At 48.2% G+C, this 19,586-nt stretch overlaps 1 protein-coding gene across 5 annotated transcripts in view; it reads right to left on the bottom strand.

Moving 5' to 3' along the window:
• The window catches only part of RAP1GAP2 (RAP1 GTPase activating protein 2), a 276,085-nt gene that overhangs the window by 31,191 nt on the left and 225,308 nt on the right, over positions 1–19,586 (bottom strand). For all 5 annotated transcript variants that reach the window (XM_054535352.2, XM_054535353.2, XM_054535356.2 and 2 more), the window contains 4 exons: positions 16,703–16,786; positions 9,966–10,066; positions 5,900–6,029; positions 2,975–3,130 (listed from right to left, as the gene is read on the bottom strand). In XM_054535352.2, coding sequence (XP_054391327.1) covers positions 2,975–3,130; positions 5,900–6,029; positions 9,966–10,066; positions 16,703–16,786 — 471 coding nt within the window. The remainder of the gene's footprint in view (positions 1–2,974; positions 3,131–5,899; positions 6,030–9,965; positions 10,067–16,702; positions 16,787–19,586) is intronic.

The raw sequence follows: 19,586 nt of genomic DNA, 5'->3' as shown, positions 1-19,586 counted from the left end.
CTCACCCTCCCCAGTGGAGGCCTCCTGCGGCTTACTCAGTCCCAGAGGAAATCTCAGCCTTCTTTGCCACAGCCCCTGAGCCTGCAGGGGCCAGCTAAGGTCCTGCTTCACCCAGGCCCCCTGGGGGATCTAACCAGGTCCTTCTCACAGTCTGTTAAATTACCTGGGGTGCTGCTGGGAGTGTGGATGCACAGTGCTTTGGGGAGTACCTTGGAAGCCTGGTCCCCCTCCCTGGACCCATTCACACATCTTGCCTTCCAGCCTGTGTCTGCCTGGCAGGTGGAGGGCACGATCAAGGTACCACAGCGTGCTCCTCCTGGGAGCCCTGCCTCTCTGCTTCTCATCACCCCTCTGAGGACAATGCTGTGCTTTGTGGCTTAGAAGAGTGGGTAAAGACAGCCAGGCACGATGGTTCACGCCTGTAATGCCAGCACTTTGGGAGGCTGAGGCCGGCGGATCACGAGGTCAGGAGTTCAAGGCCGGTCTGGCCAACATGGTGAAATCCTGTCTCTACCAAAAATACAAAAATTAGCCAGGTATGGTGGTGGGTGCCTGTAATCCCAGCTACTCGGGAGACTGAGGCAGAAAAATTGCTTGAACCCGGGAGGCAGAGGTTGCAGTGAGCCGAGATCGCACCACTGCACTCTAGCCTGGGTGACAGAGCGAGACTCTGTCTCAAAAAAAAAAAAAAAAAGGAGAAGAAGAGTGGGTAAAGACTTCTAGCACCAAAGCTGGAGGTGGGGTGGCGCTTTTTTGGATCTCTGATTTTTCTCTGTATGAGTGCACCACTCGGCTAAGGTCTCGGGAAAGTGGAGAAGCTGGTTAGCTGAGATGCATTTCCTATTAGGAAAGAGAAGCAAATGCTAAACGTCTACAGGAGGCCTCATTCTGCCAGAGGGTCTGGGAGCCCTCCTGTCACATGGCTTCATTTCAAGGATTCTTCTCAGTAGTTCTTCCTCTTTAACTGTCTATTAACAGAAGCAGTTGACTACTTCAGCTGCCCAGTGGCTGACCTGCACTCCCTGCTTCTTCTGTCCCTTCTCCGGCATCAGGAAGGCCCTGAGGCTGATTCTGTTACCTCCACGAGCCCCATTCCAGCCTGGAGCTTGGACCTGTACTCCCTACTTCTTCTGTCCCTTCTCCGGCATCAGGAAGGCCCTGAAGCTGATTCTGTTACCTCCACGAGCCCCATTCCAGCCTGGAGCTTGGCGCACAGTAGGCACTGAGTCAACTTGCTTCGACCAACACATGAATCGAGCAGCTGTTTGAAGTGAATGCCCATTTCACTCAAAGCAGGTGATCCTATAGCCTTCAAGAAATGGGCTGGGCGCAGTGGCTCATGCCTGTAATCCCAGGACTTTGGGAGGCAGAGGCAGGCAGATCACCTGAGGTTAGGAGTTCGAGACTAGCCTGGCCAACATGGAGAAACCCCGTCTCTACTAAAAATACAAAAAATGAGCCAGGCGTGGTGGCAGGAGCCTGCAATCCCAGCTACTTGGGAGGCTGAGGCAGAAGAGTCACCTGAACCTGGGAGGCAGAGGTTGCAGTGAGCCGAGACTGTGCCACTGCACTCCAGCCTGGGCGACAGAGCGAGACACTGCCTCGAAAAAAAAAGAAAAGAAAAGCTCACACCATGTCTTCTCCAGCTTCAGCTAAAACTGCTCAATGGCAGGGACACATGAGCCTGGGCATAAAGGAATCAGCCTCAACAGGAGGGAGTTGCTATTTGGTTTCTGTTGCTTGTTCTGTTTTGTTTCGTTTATTTTGTTTTGTTTTGTTTTTTTAGAGACAAGGTCTCGCTATGTTGCCCAGGCTGGTCTTGAACTTCTGGCCTCAAACAATCCTCCTGCCTCTGCCTCCCAAAGCACTAGAATTACAGGCGTACGCCACCGTGCCCAGCCTCTTTTTATTTTCTTCTGACGATTCACATTCGGTTTTAAAAGCTGACGTGAATTTTGCACTTAACTGAGTTGAAGTGCTGTGGCATCATGAATCCCAGGAATCAGGATGGGCTGAAATTATTTGATGGGAAACATTTTCAGGCCTCATGGTTTCCCATTAGCAATCACAGGCTCATCTTTCCTCCCCCTTAGAACAGTGGCTGCTGATATTTTGCGGAGCAGGGAGCCCTTTGAGAATTTAAGGTACGGTCTCTCTTTCCAGGAATCCAAGGAAGGACACAAATTCAGCATTTTGCATTTATCTGCAGGGAGTCAGAGACTGCCTAACCCTCGCCTTGAAAGCCCTGCCTCTGTCCATCACCCTTGAGTCCCGGGCCCGCCACTGTGACACCAAGAGATCATTGCCCAAGAGGTGGAGATTCTTTCTTGTGGAGCAGAGGAGGGAGGGTCAGCGATCCAGCCATGAGGAGTGGGGAGCGGGGGACTGCAGGGGCAATGAGCTGCCCTGTCTCGCTGTCATCTGCACCAGTGAGGATTTCGAGCCATCTGACAGACCCGTGACTGCTTGGGAGGTTCAGACCCAGGTGCTTGCGTATCTGCCTCCCTGGAGGTCTTTAAATTAAGATCCATCATTTCTCCAAAACAGCCAGGCCAGGGGCTCACCCAGTGGCCAGGGTCTACCAGGACCCTCCTCTCCATCCTCACCATAAACATTTTTTTCTTTTTTACTTCGTTACCACCCTTCTATTGCTACCCTTTCCTGCTTTTCCTTTCCACGCTCTTTCTTTATTCTAGCTCTGCCTTACTCGAGCAAATGGCATTACCAAATTCCAAATACTACACTCACAGCTCCTCAACCCTCAAGTGAGATGCCATTGAGCCTGGAGGCAGCAAGGGGGATCAGGTGACCTTGGAAGGTCCTCCCCACCCAGAATCTAGCTCCAAACCCCAGAAACCTGCGAACTCATGGAGAATCTCTGACTGCTGAGGACTAGTGTCCTCTGATACCATAGGATCCACACAGGATGAGGTGTCGAGGCCCACCACTCCCTCCAACAAGGCGTTCTCCTTACCTTGTAGGATGGGGTCTCTGTGCCCGGGGTCTCGATCTGCACGACGATGTAGGCATGTAAGAAATTGGAGGCTATCATGTCTGGGACAAACGGCGTGTTTTCCTCTTGGAAGATGATGGCCACAATGTCATTTCCAATGTGTCTCTTTCTCTGGAGCTAAATAAAAAGTGTTGAGAGGTTATAAGCCAGTTAGGAACATCATGAAAGATGTTTTGGGGAAAGAGTGGGTTCACTTTCATTTGCACACAGGAAAACTGAACTCTGAGTGAGAAGAGTTTGTGGTTGTTGTTTTGGAAATTTAAGTATGAAAGCACAGCACCAATGCCGGGCAGCAAGGGGAGAAGTGCATGGAACACGCTTCGTGCTTTGTGTATCTTTTGAGTTGCTTTCCTATTTGGGGAAAACCAGGGGGGTTCTTCTTTCAATCTTTTTTTTTTTTTCTTTTTTCTTTTTTTTTTTTTTTTTTTTTTTGAGACAGGGTCTCACTGTGTTGCTCAGGCTGGAGTGCAGTGGCACGATCTCGGCTCACTGCAACCTCCACCTCCTGGGTTCAAGTGATTCTCCCACCTTAGCCTCCCGAGTAGCTGGGATTACAGACGAGTGCCACTACACCCACTAATTTCTGTATTTTTTGGTAGAGACGAGGTTTCACCATGTTGGCGAGGCTGGTCTTAAACTCCCGACCCACCCGCCTCAGCCTCCCAAAGTGCTGGGATTATAGGCGTAAGCCACTGTGCCCGACCTTCTTTCAATCTTTAGACGCCACCAAAAAGGAAAAAAAAAATGGGGAAGATGGCCAAGTCGTTAGGTAGAGGCTAGCGAGCATCTTACTGACCTCTACAGCATGCAGATCCCTGACTCAGGACTTGGCGAGAATATTTAAAAGGCGAGGCTGGGTCTTGCCCTGGTAGAGCCTGTCACTGATCTGGGATAAATACAAACACAGGTGAAGCCACCTGAGAAAACTAACAAAGCCACCAGCCAGCAAGGGCTAAATCGGCTGCTGTGCATGAAATGCCTGACAGCTCTGGAGACAGAGGCGAGGGCAAAATTACAGGGCCCGACAGCAACCTGAGAGGGCTTCCTGGAAGAGGAGATGTGTCACGGGGTCTTGAAGGTGTGAATGAGAGTGATGAGGTGGCAGATCATAACAGCACTGATCACCCAGCTTGGCGCAGGTGGGATGGAAGGAGGATCCCAACCATAACTCCATATCCCAAGCAGGGCCAGATGCTTTTGGGTGTGATCTCGGCCACCGAGCACCTGGTGTGTCCCTGGAACCATGTTGGGCTGTTCATGCATGATATCAAATGTTAACCCTGTCCTGAAGAAGTTTAAGGCTGCAGTGAGCTATGATTGCACCACTGCACTCCAGCCTGGGTGAGAGAGTGACAGCCCTCCTCGCACACACACACACACACAAACCCTCTCCTGTACATCGAGTCCTGGCTAGGTGCCTGCCTATGCATTTGTTCCTTTATTAAGCACCTACTGCATGCAGACCCAACACTCAGGCCCTTCACACTGAGTTTCTCATTCACTGAGCACCTGTTATACACCAAGCACTGTGCTGGGCACTTTTACACAAATCGCCTCACTTACTCCATGCACATCTTCCCATTTCTCAGAGGGAGAAAACTAACATTTACTCAGTCCCCGCCAAGAGCCGAGCCCTGTGCCAAGGTGTATTTCCCAAGAAACATACATAAGACCGAGAAGGCCCAGAGAGAACAGGCCTCAGGCCCAGGCTGGGGCAGCAGGTGACAGAGGCCATAAGGGAACAGAGGGGCTGGAGGTGAAAAGTTGAATGAAAACCCACTTTGGATACAAAAGGAATTCTGCTTCCATTTGTTTCTGGAACACTCAGTAGCTATTTTAGAGCCAACTCATCAACTCATTTGCCAATTTCCTTCTTTCCTAAGAAGCCAGGCACTATGTTTACAATTTTACATCTGTGCTCCCTCCCCAGTTCCTGCTCAGAGACACACAGGTCAGAGTTTGGGCAAAGGCCTGCCTGCATTTCTTATTTTCCCAGACTGAAAAGGGGCAGAAGGCGGGCTGGGCGAACTGGGCTTGCAACAGCCAGGGACCAGCCACGGCTCTCCCCAGGGATGCACGGCTATCAGAGCAGCAAACGGGGGGCACAGCAGGAAAGCAGTGGAGACAGGGGTCTCATCCAGGTCTCCCTGGTGGAAGTCAAGGCTGAATTCCCGCAGGTGTGGTGAGAGAGGAGCCCGTGAGATGAGGAAGGCTGGGGGTGAGGAAGGATTCTCACGCAATAACCAGCCTTCCGTCACTGGGGCAGGAAGGGGGAAAAAATGACCAGGGGCTGGACAGTGAACAGCTGTTCTACAGGAAGCCGGCCATGAATTGGGAACCCTAGTCAGAAATGTATGTAATCCCCACAATAACCCTCTACCGTGGGTGGTGTTACCCCCACTTTATAGATGAGAAGGTTAACTGGCTTGCCCAGAGTCACATGCCCCAAAGTGGCACAGCCGGCTTCAGGCCCCCATCTGCAAACCCCACCATGCACCCTTTACCACCACCCTCTATGACCAGGGCCCCCAGGCTCTGCCCTGTGCTCTGCCCCTAATAAACGGAGAAACCTCAAGGAAGTCTTGTCACTACCGCGGGCTGCAGTTTCCCCATCAGTCAACGTGGAAGCAACACAAGCTCTGCCCTGCCTCCCGCCCAGGGCCACTGAGGTGCGGCCCCGGCCAGAAACACAACAGAACGGACCGCTGAGGCACAGCCTCGACCAGAAACACAACAGAACTGACCGTGCCGCTGCTGCGCAGCTGAACGACTGGCTGGCTATGGGAACGAATATGGGGAGGGCCACGGTCTCTTAGCAGGTCAGACCAGAGGCGGGCCTTCACCTCGCACGCACTGGGCTCCCAAAGCCCTCCCAAACCAGGTTACCTGCTGGGCGTCTCCCTCGGTAAATGGCAGCTTTGTGGAAACGTGAAACATGATCTCCCTGTCCCGGAATGTCGTGTACACTGATTCCACCCCTGTCTGTCCGTGGGTCACATCCAGGCCTCCTCGGAAACTGTCAACACAACAGGGCAGGAGATGGGAAGAAAAGAGAGTGAGGCAAAGTGGGCAACTTAATGCAAGCTCCCCTAAGTATACGCAGCAGAGGAAGACGTGACGAGACAGGAGAGCTGAGGGCAGAGCAGGCTGTGATGTGGGAAAAGCAGGTAGATCTGTTCTTCCAGGTATATCAGCCGTGGCACTCTACCCACAAACCCATTATTTAAAGACAAAGCTGGCCGGGCACAGTGGCTCACGCCTGTCATCCCAGCACTTTGAGAGGCCAAGGCGGGCAGATCACCTGAGGTCAGGAGTTCGAGACCAGCCTGGCCAACATGGTGAAACCCCGTCTCTATTAAAAATACAAAAGTTAGCCAGATATGGTGGTGCATGCCTGTAATCCCAGCTACTCAAAAGGCTGAAGCAGGAGAATCGCTTGAACCCAGGAAGCGGAGGTTGCAGTGAGCCGAGATGGCGCCACTGCACTCCAGCCTGGGCGACAAGAGCAAGACTCCATCAATCAATCAATCAATCAATCAATCACAAAGCGGAACCTCTATCTCAAGCCTCAGCTGTGTCGTCTCCACACTTGATGGTTATATGGGAAGGAAGCTCATCCATCGACAATCCCAGACAAATGCCCGTCCCTGGTGCCAGTCCCCCAAGGCTGGGCGCAGGCCTTTCTTTGCTCTCTGCAAGGCCATGTCCAAGTCTTCTGCCCAGAGCTAGGGCAGCCAGCCCTCCTGTTGGCTGGTGGGGAGCCCCAGAGGAGCATCTGGAGTCAGCCGGAAGAGGCGGCAGATGCTCGACTTCTGCCTAGCTAGTCCCTAACATACAGGCCCAACCACTGCAGCACCCAGCTTGGGAGTATCCAGGGAAGTCCCTTCTCTGGCTGTCTCCTCACAGGCAAGAAAGAAAAGCTCTAAGGAACTGGGTGGGCTTCCAGGAGCTGTCCCTTCTGCCTTTATACACATGGCTGCCGGCCTTGATCACAGTCTTCAGCAGATGCAGGTTCCTTCAAGAAAACGAAATAAGATGGACCTAGAATCTCAGCATCCCCAACACTACAATACAAGCCAGAAAATGTGCCCAGGCTGGCATGGCAGAAAGGACGCTGGACAGGGGGCAGAAGCTCCGGGTTCTAGACCTGCTTCTGCCACTAAATCAGCACGTGTTCGTGGAGAATTCGTTTAGTCTCTCTAGGCCTCCATAAAATAAAGGGATAGAATTTCATATCTCTGAGGATCTTCTGGGCTTACTATACTGTATTTCACCTATTCTAAGGCCCACGTTTTGTTTTGGTTTGAGTCAGGGGTTCAATCTGTCATCCAGGCTGGAGCGCAATGGTGTAATCATGGCTGACTGCAGCCTCAACCTCCTGGGCTCAAGTGATCCTCCTCGCCTCAGCCTGTGAGTAGCCGGGACCACAGGAGCATACCACAGTAGTCGGCTAATTTTTATAATTTTTCAAATTTTCATAGTGACAGGGTCTCACCATGTTGCCCAGGCTGGTCTCAAACTCCTGGGCTCAAGCGATCCACCCACCTTGGCCTCCCAAAGTGCTGGGATTACAAGTGAGACCCACCATGCCTGGCCATTTTTTCACATTTTAACGTCACAGGATGTGTCTTTTAATGATAGCATCTCAAAGTCAATGAAAGGTGGCAATATAAGAACAATAACAATACTGACTACCCCTGCACGGCACTTAAGTGTTTCGTGAGCATTACCTTACCTTTTATTTTTTACTTTTTTTTTAATTTTTTTTTAGACAGATTCTCGCTCTGTCGCCCAAGCTGGAGTGCAATGGCACAATCTCAGCTCACTGCAGCCTCCATCTCCTGGGTGCAAGTGATTCTCCTGCCTCAGCCTCCCAAATAGCTGGGACTACAGGCACGTGCCACCACGCCCGGCTAATTTTTTGTATTTTTAGTAGAGACGTGGTTTCACCATGTTGGCCAAGATGGTCTCGATCTCCTGACCTCGTGATCTGCCCGCCTCAGCCTCCCAAAGTGCTGGGGTTATAGGCGTGAGCTACCACGCTCAGCCCATTATCTTATTTTAGTCCCCCCCAAAACCTTGTAGGGCTGACACTATCTTTATCTCCTTTTTTTTTTTTTGATGGAGTCTCCCTCTATTGACCAGGCTGAAGTGCACTGGCGCAATCTCAGCTCACTGCAACCACTGCCTTTGGGTTCAAGCGATTCTCCTGCCTCAGCCTCCCAAGTAGCTGGGACTACAGGCACCCAACACCATGCCCGGCTAATTTTTTTTTTTTTTTTTTTTTTGTATTTTTAGTAGAGACGGGGTTTCACCATATTGGCCAGGCTGGTCTCGAACTCCTGACCTCGTGATCCACCCACCTCAGCCTCCCAAAGTGCTGGGATTACAGGCATGAGCCACCATGCCCAGCCCTTTATCTCCCTTTCTACAGTGAGGAAACTGAGGCTTGTAGAGGTCAAGTCACTTATCCAAAGTCATGGTGCTAATAAGTGGTGGAGCGGGGCTTTTATCCCGGGTGTGACTGACCCCAGACAGCCGTGATGACCTTGAGGGAGGGAGAAGATGGAGGAAGAGAGGAAAGGAAGAAGAAGGAAGGACAGAGAAGGAAGCAGAGGAAGAAAGCGATTAGTGAATATCCGCTGCGTGCCAGGCACTGGGCTAGGTATTTTCACACATGATGTGAGGAGCTCATGTCAATCTGGCTGCTGCGGTGGGGAATTCTGGGGCCTGGAGCCATCTGCCAGCCACCAAGGAGAAAACAGGCTGGCCAGGTCTGGACTCATCCCAAATGCGGCCTTGGCCAAGGAAAGTCAAGCGCCAGAGTTTTCCAAGCAACGGCCCCAGTGTTCTATCTTACTGCCCACTTAAAAAAGCATAGACTGGGCCAGGCACAGTGGCTCACGCCTGTAATCCCAGCACTTTGGGAGGCCCAGGCAGGTGGACCACAAGGTCAGGAGATCGAGACCATCCTGGCCAGCATGGTGAAACCCCGTCTCTACTAAAAGTACAAAAATTAGCCAGGCATGGTGGCGTGCGCCTTGTAGTCCCAGCTATTCAGGAGGCTGATGCAGGAGAATCGCTTGAACCCAGGAGGCAAAGGTTGCCATGAGTCAAGATTGCACCACTGCATTCCAACCTGGCGAGAGAGCGTGACTCCGTCTCAAAAAAAAAAAAAAGTATAGACTGTTGTATGGATTCCTGCCTGAGGAACTGTTATATTTGCATCAGCTCCTCTTGATGCATTCTTTGTGTATTATCTAAAATAGATCATTTCAGGCCAGGCCCAGTGGCTCACACCGGTAATCCTAGCACTTTGGGAGGCTGAGGTGGGTAGATTGCCTGAGCTCAAGAGTTCAAGACCAGCCTGGGCGATATGGCGAAACCCTATCTCTACTCAAATACAAAAACCTTAGCCGGGCGTGGTGGCGGGCACCTGTAGTCCCAGCTACACCGAAGGCTGAGGCAAAATAATCGCCTGAACCTGGGAGGTGGAGGCTGCAGTGAGCCGAGATCACACCACTGCACTCCAGCCTGGGCAACAGAGCAAGACTCTGTCTCCAAAAATAAAAAAATAAAAAATAATATAAAATAGGTCATTTCCTCCCAAAACTGCACGGGGCTCCCTTTCCCACACACCTGGCAGGTGAGTGACAGGGAAGGTGGATTCCTTCCATTCTCAGTCTGGGCCAAAGTTAAGTAGGAACGCAAGTCTGGGGTGGGGCCCAGGGCCAAACGTGAGTGCCTTCAGGGGAATCTGCCACACTGGATCACTCCTCGGACCCCTGATTCCTTAAAAATGCAGTGAGCGATCAGACCCTGAAAAGCCATCCCTCATTTCTTGTGTGTTTTTAACTCACATGTGCTCCCTGAGGACTGAGCTGTCTGCCTCTTGCCCTTCCTCTAGTACCCTTGTTGATGGAGTTGGAGCCATCACTTGGCTAAAACCCACCCTTTGAAATCCTGCAGTGTGATCGTGTCCCCCAGCAGGTCCAAGAACTCCTTAAAAGCTGGGCTCTCCTCATTGTTCCCAAATAGCTCCTCCTCCAGGGTCTGAAAGAGAAACAGGAATAAGGGCAGGAATTAGAAAAATCCTTTGTGATGCTAAAGGAAGGAATATGGATGCCCAGATACCCGGTCCCTTTCTTCCTTTCTCCCTATCTCCCAGCACATCCACCATAGCTGCCCTCAGTGGGACTGGGGTGGAGAGAGGAGGGACTGATGGAGACTCACTCCCAATACTTTGGGAGGCTGAGGCGGGTGGATCACTTGAGGTCAGGAGTTCAAGACCAGCCTGGCCAACATGGTGAAACCCCATCTCTACTAAAAATACAAAAAGTAACTGGGCGTGGTGGTGGGTGCCTGTAATCCCAGCTACTCGGGAGACTGAGACAGGAGAATCCCTTGAGCCTGGGAAGCGGAGGTTGCAGTGGGCCAAGATCACGCCATTGCACTCCAGTCTGGGTGACAGAGTTCTTTATTTGAGAATAAAGAACTCTCAAAACTCTAAAGTAATCAAAACCACAATGATATACCACTTCCCACCCACTAGGATGGCCACAGTGAAAAATAAAGGCAATAAAAGGCAATAACAAGTGTTGGTGAGGGTGTGGAGAAATCAGAACCATCACAAGCTGCTGCTGAAAATGGAAAATGACGCAGCCGCTGTGGAAAACAGTCCAGCAGTTCCTCAAAAGGCTAAATGCAGAGTCACCATATGATCCGGCAACTTCACTCCCGGGCATATACCGAACGCTAAACGCAGAGTCACCATAAGATCCGGCAATTTTGCTCCCAGGCAAATACCGAAAGCTAAATGCAGTCACCATGTGATCCAGAAACTTCACTCCCGGGCATGTACCAAAGGCTAAACGCAGAGTCGCCATATGATCTGGCAACTTCACTCCCGGGCATGTACCAAAGGCTAAACGCAGAGTCACTATATGATCCGGCAACTTCACTCCCGGGCATGTACCAAAGGCTAAATAGAGTCACCATATGATCCGGCAACTTCACTCCCAGGCAAATACCGAAGGCTAAACACCGAGTCACCTTGTGATCCAGAAACTTCGCTCCCGGGCATGTACCAAAGGCTAAACGCAGAGTCGCCATATGATCTGGCAACTTCACTCCCGGGCATGTACCAAAGGCTAAACGCAGAGTCACTATATGATCCGGCAACTTCACTCCCGGGCATGTACCAAAGGCTAAATAGAGTCACCATATGATCCGGCAACTTCACTCCCAGGCAAATACCGAAGGCTAAACGCAGAGTCACCTTGTGATCCAGAAACTTCACTCCCGGGCATGTACCAAAGGCTAAACGCAGAGTCGCCATATGATCTGGCAACTTCACTCCCGGGCATGTACCAAAGGCTAAATAGAGTCACCATATGATCCAGAAACTTCACTCTGAGGTATATAGCAAAGGCTAATCACAGAGTCACCATATGATCTAGCAACTTCACTCTCAGGTATATACCAAAGAGAAATGAAAACATGTCCACAGAAAATGTATACATGAATATCAATAAAAGCACTATTCATAATGGCCCAAAAGGAGAAAGAACCCAAATGTCCATCTGATGAATAGATAGACAAAATGTGGGCTATCCACACAATGGAATATTATTTGGCCATGAACAAGGAACAACGTGCTGATACATACTACGACCTGGATAAACCCTGAAAATATTACACTGAGTGAAAGAAACCAGACACAAAAGGCCACATATGATGATTCCATTTATAAAAGGTCTGGAATAGGCAAATCTGTAGAGACAGAAATTAGATTAGGGTTGGCAGGAGCTAAAGGAAAGGGGGATGGGGAGTGACTGCTGGTGAGTGTGGGGTTTCTTTTGGGGGTGATGAAAATGTTCTGGAGTTAGTGAGGACAAGTGCACGATTCTGTGGTTATGCCACAAACCACTGAACTGCACACTTTATTGAGATATAAATTACATAACATTATGAATTATACGGTATGAGAATTATGCTGATGTGCTCAATAAAACTGTTATTTTTAAAAATGTTTTTAACCCAACAGTTAAAAAAAATCCAATTAGAAAATGGTCAAAAGTCATGAAAACGGCCGGGCACGGTGGCTCACGCCTGTAATTCTAGCACTATGGGAGGCCGAGGCAGGCGGATCACTTGAGGTCCAGAGTTCGAAACCAGCCTGGCCAATATGGCGAAACCCCGTCTCTACTAAAAATGCAAAAATCAGCCGGGCATGGTGGCACATGCCTGTAGTCCCAGCTACCTGGGAGGCTGAGGTGGGAGAATCGCTGGAACCCGGGAGGCAGAGGTTGCAGTGAGCTGAGATCGTACCACTACACCCAGCCTGGGTGACAGAGTGAGACCCTGTCTCAAAAAAAAAAGACATGAACAGGCATTTCCCCTAAGAGGATATACAGATGGCAAATAAGCACATGAAAAGATGTCCAACATCATTAACCATCAGAAAAATGCAAATTAAAACCATAAGGTGATATCACTACACATCTATCAGAATGGCTAAAATAAAAAATAGTCACAACACCAAATGCTGGCAGGTTATAGAGAAACTGGATCACTCGTACATTGCTGGTGAGAAGAACCACTCTAGAAAACAGTTTGGCAGTTTTTTGGGTTTTTTTTTGAGATGGAGTCTTTTTGAGATGCAGTCTCGCTCTGTCGTCCAGGCTGGAGTGCAATAGTGCAATCTTGGCTCACAGCAACCTCCACCTCCCGGGTTCAAGCGATTCTCCTGCCTCAGCCTCCCGAGTAGCTGGGACTACAGGCGCCCGCCACCACCTGGCTAATTTTTTGTATTTTTAGAAGAGACGGGGTTTCACCGTGTTAGCCAGGATGGTCTCAATCTCCTGACCTCGTGATCCATCCACCTCGGCCTCCCAAAGTGCTGGGATTACAGGCGTGAGCCACCATGCCCGGCCGGCAGTTTCTTACAAAACTAAACACATAATTACCATACAACTCAGCAGCTGTATTCCTAAGCATGTATCCCAGAGAAATGAAAACTTATGTTCACACAAAAACCTATATACAGATGTTCACAGCAACTTTATTCATAATAGCCAAAAATGTCTTTCAGTGGGTGATGGTTAAACACGAACTGTGGTACAGTTATAATACCATGGAATACTACTCAGCATTGAAAAAGAACACAGTATTGATACACCCAAGAACTTGGATTAATCTTGCTGACTGGAAAAAAGCCAATCTCAAGTGGTTATATACTATATGACTCCATTTATATACCATTTTTGAAATAACAATGTTTTAGAAGTTGGAGAACAGATGAGTGGTTGTCAGGGGTTACGGACTGGAGCTGGGAGATTGATGTCCACATCCTGGTTGTGGTATTGTGCTATCATTTTGTAAGACATCACTTTGTGGGGAAAGTAGGTAAAGGGTGCATGAGATCTCGCTGTATTATTTTTTACAACTCTATGTGAATCTACAAATACCTAAAGATAAAAAGGTTAGTAATTTTTTTTTTTTTTTGAGATGGAGTTTCGCTCTTGTTGCTCCAGCTGGAGTGCAATGGCACGATCTCAGCTCACTGCAACCTCTGCCTCCCAGGTTCAAGCGATTCTCCTGCCTTAGACTCCCAAGTAGCTGGGACTATAGGCGCCCATCACCACTCCCGGCTAATTTTGTAAAAAACAAAGCTGAAAACAGTAGCAAGCTCTGCAAACAGTAACAGGCTTCAAACACTGCCTGATCAACAGGCTCTACCCACAGTGGCAGGATCTGCAAACAGCTGAAGGCTCTGCAAACATGCACAGGCTGCCATGAAGAGCTGCAGATGATACAAAGACACTCTAGCCTACCCAATCACTTCAAGAGAATGTCTTCGGTAGGTAATTGTAACAATAACAACAAAAAGCAGAACTTGGGCTCCATGCCTTCAACAGGCAACAGAATCTGGTAGATTTCAATAATTTTATTTTGTTTTTTATGGTATTTTTTTTTTTAGAATTACCTTCATTTCATGATAAATGATACTGGTTTTCCAGTTAGAGGAGTGACATAAAATTTCCTTTAAAAATAAATGCATGTGGCCGGGTGCAGTGGCTCACGCCTGTAATCCCAGCAATTTGGGAGGCCGAGGCAGGCGGATCACCTGAGGTCGGGAGTTCGAGACCAGCCTGACCAACATGGTGAAACCCCGTCTCTACTAAAATTACAAAATTAGCTGGGCATGGTGGTGGCTGCCTGTAATCCCAGCTGCTCAGGGGAGCTGAGGCAGGAGAATTGCTTGAACCCGGGAGGCAGAGGTTGCAGTGAGCCGAGATCACGCCTTTGCACTCCAGCTTGGGCAACAAGAGCAAAAGTCCGTCTCAAAAAAATAAAAATAAAAATAAAAAATAAATGCATGTAAGTTTAAAACAAAACTTTTTAAAGAAAATATTTCGTTAAAATAGGTGTGATAAAGATCTTAACACTGGCATAGGGTGCAACAAATGCTATAATACAGGTCCTGGATATGGTGTGTGAATGTCTGAAGGCTGGGAAACACCACACTCTAGAAGGAGTCAACAAACTGCAGCCCGTGGGCTGAGTCTGTCCTGCTGCCTGTGTTTATCAATAAAGTTTTATTGGAATGCAGACAGGCCAACTCATTTATCTATTGTCTATTGCTACTTCTGCACCACCAAGGCAAAGCTGAGCGGCTATCACAGAGACTCCAAGGCCCGTGAAGTCCAAAATATTTACTATTTGGCCCTTTACCCAAAAAGGTTTGCCAATCCCTGATCTATATAGCACACCATGAAGGCGTCACAACTCTAGCCACATGTCCTACTTGCCCCAGGTCATGAGGCCAGAGTGTGGAAGAGCAGCTGCTTCCAGGCAACCTACATCTCCCACTAGAAAAACAATGCAGCGTGTGCTCTGGGACCTGCACTTCTCTTGCAAGATTCACATCCAGTCTGAGAGTAGTAGCATTGCCATTATTTTGATCCTGGCCTTGAGCTGGACCGTGCACTCAGGGAGGGGTCTTAGTCATCACCGTTTCCCCCAGCGTGCATAGCACAGTGCACAGCAAACACGAGAGTTAGATGAGGCTCCTTTATATCCAGAGACCAGCACAGGGCTTTGATGCAACAAATGTTCATATTACACATCCCCCAGCTGCAGGTTTGCAAAACAACAATCTGCCTAGGTTCTTAAAAAAAAAAAAAAAAAAAATTATCTTCTTGGCTTTTTCCCCCACAGCAGCATCAGGTACATAAACAATACACAGACTCCCTCTCGGAGATGGATGGCTCATGTTCAGTAATTATAACTTTGCTGGAACATTGGATTATAATCACCTTATAAGATCCGCTTTGGTAAATTCCACAAGCAAAGAACTTTAATTAGGGGGTTTTATTAGCAAAGCTGTATAAAATAAAAATGTAATATGTGAAAATGATTACAGTAGCTACCTGAATAATCTCCCTTAAATTATAAGATTCATCAGTGTTCATCTTGCAGATCCTAAACTCTTCATCTAATTAGAATATTTTTAAGCAAATGCATGTCTTTTAAGGTCCAATATCTCTAAATGAGAACATCAGGTGTCGTCTAACAGAGAAAGATACTATCATGCAAAGAAATACAAATAATACCAGAAGATACTGTTAACCTGCCATTAGTAGGGCCGACATTTTTATTCGTTCATTAACTCACATAACAATGTGTATTTACATGAAGGTGGTGTATTTATATGCTAGGCTCTTAGATGATACAAGGATGAAATGGGTGTGGAACTTTCCTCTCAAAGAGCCTCGGTGAGGAAACAATGTGTTCAGCTAACCCCTCTACCTGGGATGTTAATAAATGTTCATGGCAGGAAAGAGGTAGGGAAGATGGGAAGTTTGTGTCTGTAAGTATGGAAACCACTAAGTTCAACAAAGTTATAAACAGTCCTTTACCTTGGGGGTTCTTTAAGCCTTTAAAAGGTTCCCACACAAGTCACAACCCCTCCCCAGGTCATTTGCTCACGGAGTACACCATCAGACTAGCATTCGTGAAACACACTTTGAGAAACATGATTCTGGCCAGTTAACTCCAAAGCAACGTGTGAGGGCTACAAAACACAGAGGCTGAGCAGTGGTGTGCTGGCAAATTTTGAGTCACTGGCTCTCCAAAGGAGGAAGCTAGAAACCCTGGTGTTTGCAAATTTCCATAGTGTAAATACTTCCGCCACTTCCACCATGATTGACTTCAAGCTGCCAACGTGATGTCACGGAACAGAGTTGTGAAGAGACGCACCCAGCTGGCTCCATCACATCACTCAAGTTTGGGGAGAAAAAACTAATTCCCAGTGGCGAGAAATTTGGGCAAGGAGAGAGCAGCCTATGCTCCTCCATTCCCTTGACCTAGTCTGGTTTTTCTTATAACCAGCAGCCCATAAATACATATAAGACGAGGCAGCCAGGAAGAACGAGAATTTGCTATATGAAAAAAATGACATCACTGTTCAAGGATGTGCAGGCCTTTTTGTAGGAAGTAGCCTTGCTGGCAAGTTCTGCTACCTCCTAATTCATACCTCCAGTCTAATTCATACCTTAAATGTGACCGTTGTATTCCAAATGCTTCAGAACGCAGGTCAGGGCTCCTGTGTTCAGGGTGGGGATAAAAAGAGTCCTAACTGAAAAACCACAGGATACGGTCACCGGTATGGATGGTGCTGCTTACCTGCCTGGCTTTTTGATAAATGACTCCGAATTTGAATGTGTTGTTGACTTCATGCTCATCATAGGACACAATCATTTGGGAGGCCTGGAAAATGTGGCAAGAAAAAAAAAAATCAACATCTGTTAAATTTGGAATCAAGTGAGGAAGCACATGGCAGGGGAAGCATCCATTTGGGGAGAGAATGTGTTCCCTGGTATGAAACATCCACATACACGGAGGGAGAGAAATAATAAGTACACAGTCGGGCTGCAGCTCCAAAGTCAGCTAGCTTCTAAAACTTGGGCTTCCCCAGTAGGAACCAAACCTCTGTATCACTCATTCCACTCCCATCCAGATGTGCCAGTCAAGGCTCGGGCACATGTGTCCAGCAGTTTACTTGACCCCATTGTTGAATCTGTGGTGTAAAAAGTGAAGCCAGAACCCCAAAACTGGTCAGCAAGGATAACTCTTGTCCTAATTCCACCTCTAATCAGCAGTATGAGTCTGAGCAAGTCGCCGCTCCTGACCAAACTTCAATCCCCTCTGCATAAATTGAGAGGTCTCTAAGGAGACCATGCTAAGGAGGAACATACCCTAATACAATATGCAAAGAGAAAATGTTTAAAAACCTGACTCCTGGTTCTATCTAATTTTCCGTTACGCATCATAGAGTTGATGACTGGGATCAGAAAAATTAAACTCCAGGTTTTTTTGGGTTTTTTTTTTTTTTTTTTTTTTGAGAAGGAGTCTCGCTAAGTCGCCCAGGCTGGAGTGCAATGGCGTGGTCTCGGCTCACCGCAACCCAACCTCTGCCTCCCGGGTTCAAGCAAGTCTCCTGCCTCAGCCTCCCGAGTAGTTGGGATTACAGGCCCCCACCATCACACCAGCTAATTTTTGTATTTTTAGTAGAGACGGGGTTTCACCATGTTGGCCAGGCTGGTCTCGAACTCCTGACCTTGTGATCCGCCTGCCTCGGCCTCCCAAAGTGCTGAGGTTACAGGCGTGAGCTACCACGCCCAGCCTAAACTCTAGTTTTGAATCCACTGTTTTTACCTATGTAGCTTTGAGTGAGCTGCTTCTCTGGAGCTGAGTTTCTTCACCTGTTAAATGGAGATGTGTAGTTATGAAGATTCAAAAAGAAAGAACTGAGCACAGAGCAGCTATCATCATCATCATCATCATCATCTATATGACCCTCCAGAAATATCAGAGCTGAACCAGCCTATTGGGGAAGAAAAGATTTGGGAGCTGTTGGGATAATCTCAGCAATAAAGGAGGGATTCTCAGTGTGGAGACTTGAAATTTGAATGTCCCTTCCAACTTTTACATTAAAAATAAAAAGACAAGAAAATTGAGTATCATTTTTCACCTGTACAAGGAATACTAATGGATCGTCTTACAATTGGTCTAGGAAAAAAACCTTGGTGTGTGTTACGGACAATTAACTGTTAAAGCTATTTTAAATTATTTGTATTTAGCAGAGTACTTTCAACTTGAGTGATCTGAGCTGAATTTCAAGACTTAATAAATTATGTTTGGAAATTTTAACTTCAATGAAGTAATTATTTGCTACGAAAGACACAAACATTAAATTACTAAACAAAGATGGCGCAATATCTTTGTTTTTGTTTTGTTTTGTTTTTTATGACGCTCCTGAGAATCAACCCAACTGAAGCATTTCAATGCACTTGAATGAGAAACGTGTTTAGTGTCAAAAGAGCCCAAGAAGGCACTGGTGTGAAAGGTTCGATCTCAGAGGCTGGTCAATTACCGTGGTGCACTTTCTGGTCACTTTGCACATGTAGATTTGAAGGACAGTGGTGAAAACATTAAATGTGACATTTGAAAAAGAAAAAAAAAAAAAAAGGAGGGATTCAACCACACGTTATGCGAGAGGAAGAACAAACCCGGAACAACTTATTGGCCGGAATCTGCGGCCTGTGTGAGGTTGCCACACACTGTGTATCTCTGTGAGGCTCTCAGCTGTCAGCTGTCTGGGGAAACGGACGCTTCGCAGCTCCCCCAGCGAAGGCGCTGCTGCCCGACCCTGGAGCCTCCACTCCTGCCTGGGTGTCACAGGGGAGGAACAGCTGCCCTGCCAGGGAGAGGCACCAGGCCATAGAGAACTTCCAAAGAACGTTCTAAACTCTGCAAATTTTAAAAACACACACATGTGCACATCTCAGCCAGATGAACATCCCAGCCGGACTCAGCTGTCCTTCAAATACAGAAAACATGAAAATACAGCCGCTCTTCCATTATCACCAAGGCCCGAGGCTTTCCAAGTGATAGAGAGAACTGTGCAAATAAATACCATTGGTCCTCTCAGTGGCTATGATTTGACAACCAAAATTGCCAAACCTGCAGTTAAGTTAGACCTTTGTGATGGGATTTTAATGTCTGGTTAAACCCCACTCATTCAGTTGTAATTATAAAGGGGAGGTCAGTCTCAATGAGAGAAAATGTTCAATGAAGCGTAGCATACTCGTGGTATCAACAGATGCTAAAATAGCTAAACAGAGGCACAAGGAAGACGAAAGGCTCTGCGCAGGAGAGGACTCCGCCATTCGCTCAGCCACTGCAGGTGGATACACGGCTGCTTCTGAGAGTAGCATGCCCAGTCATCAACACTGAAAGTGTTTGTTCCAGCTGGGTGCGGCGGCTCATGCCTGTAATCCCAGCACTTTGGGAGGCCGAGGAGGGCGGATCACCTGAGGTCAGTTCGAGACCAGACTGGCCAACATGGTGAAACGCCCATCTCTACTAAAAATACAAAAATTAGCTGGGCATGGTGGCGCACACCTGTAGTCCCAGCTACTTGGGAGGCTGAGGCAGGAGAATCGCTTGTACCAGGAGGTGCAGGTTGCAGTGAGCTGAGATCGCGCCACTGCACTCCAGCCTGGGT

The sequence above is a fragment of the Pongo abelii genome, chromosome 19, assembly GCF_028885655.2.
Source record: "Pongo abelii isolate AG06213 chromosome 19, NHGRI_mPonAbe1-v2.0_pri, whole genome shotgun sequence".
NCBI lineage: Eukaryota > Metazoa > Chordata > Mammalia > Primates > Hominidae > Pongo > Pongo abelii.
Note: the sequence above shows the minus strand (reverse complement) of the source record. Positions and strands in the feature narration are given on the sequence as shown.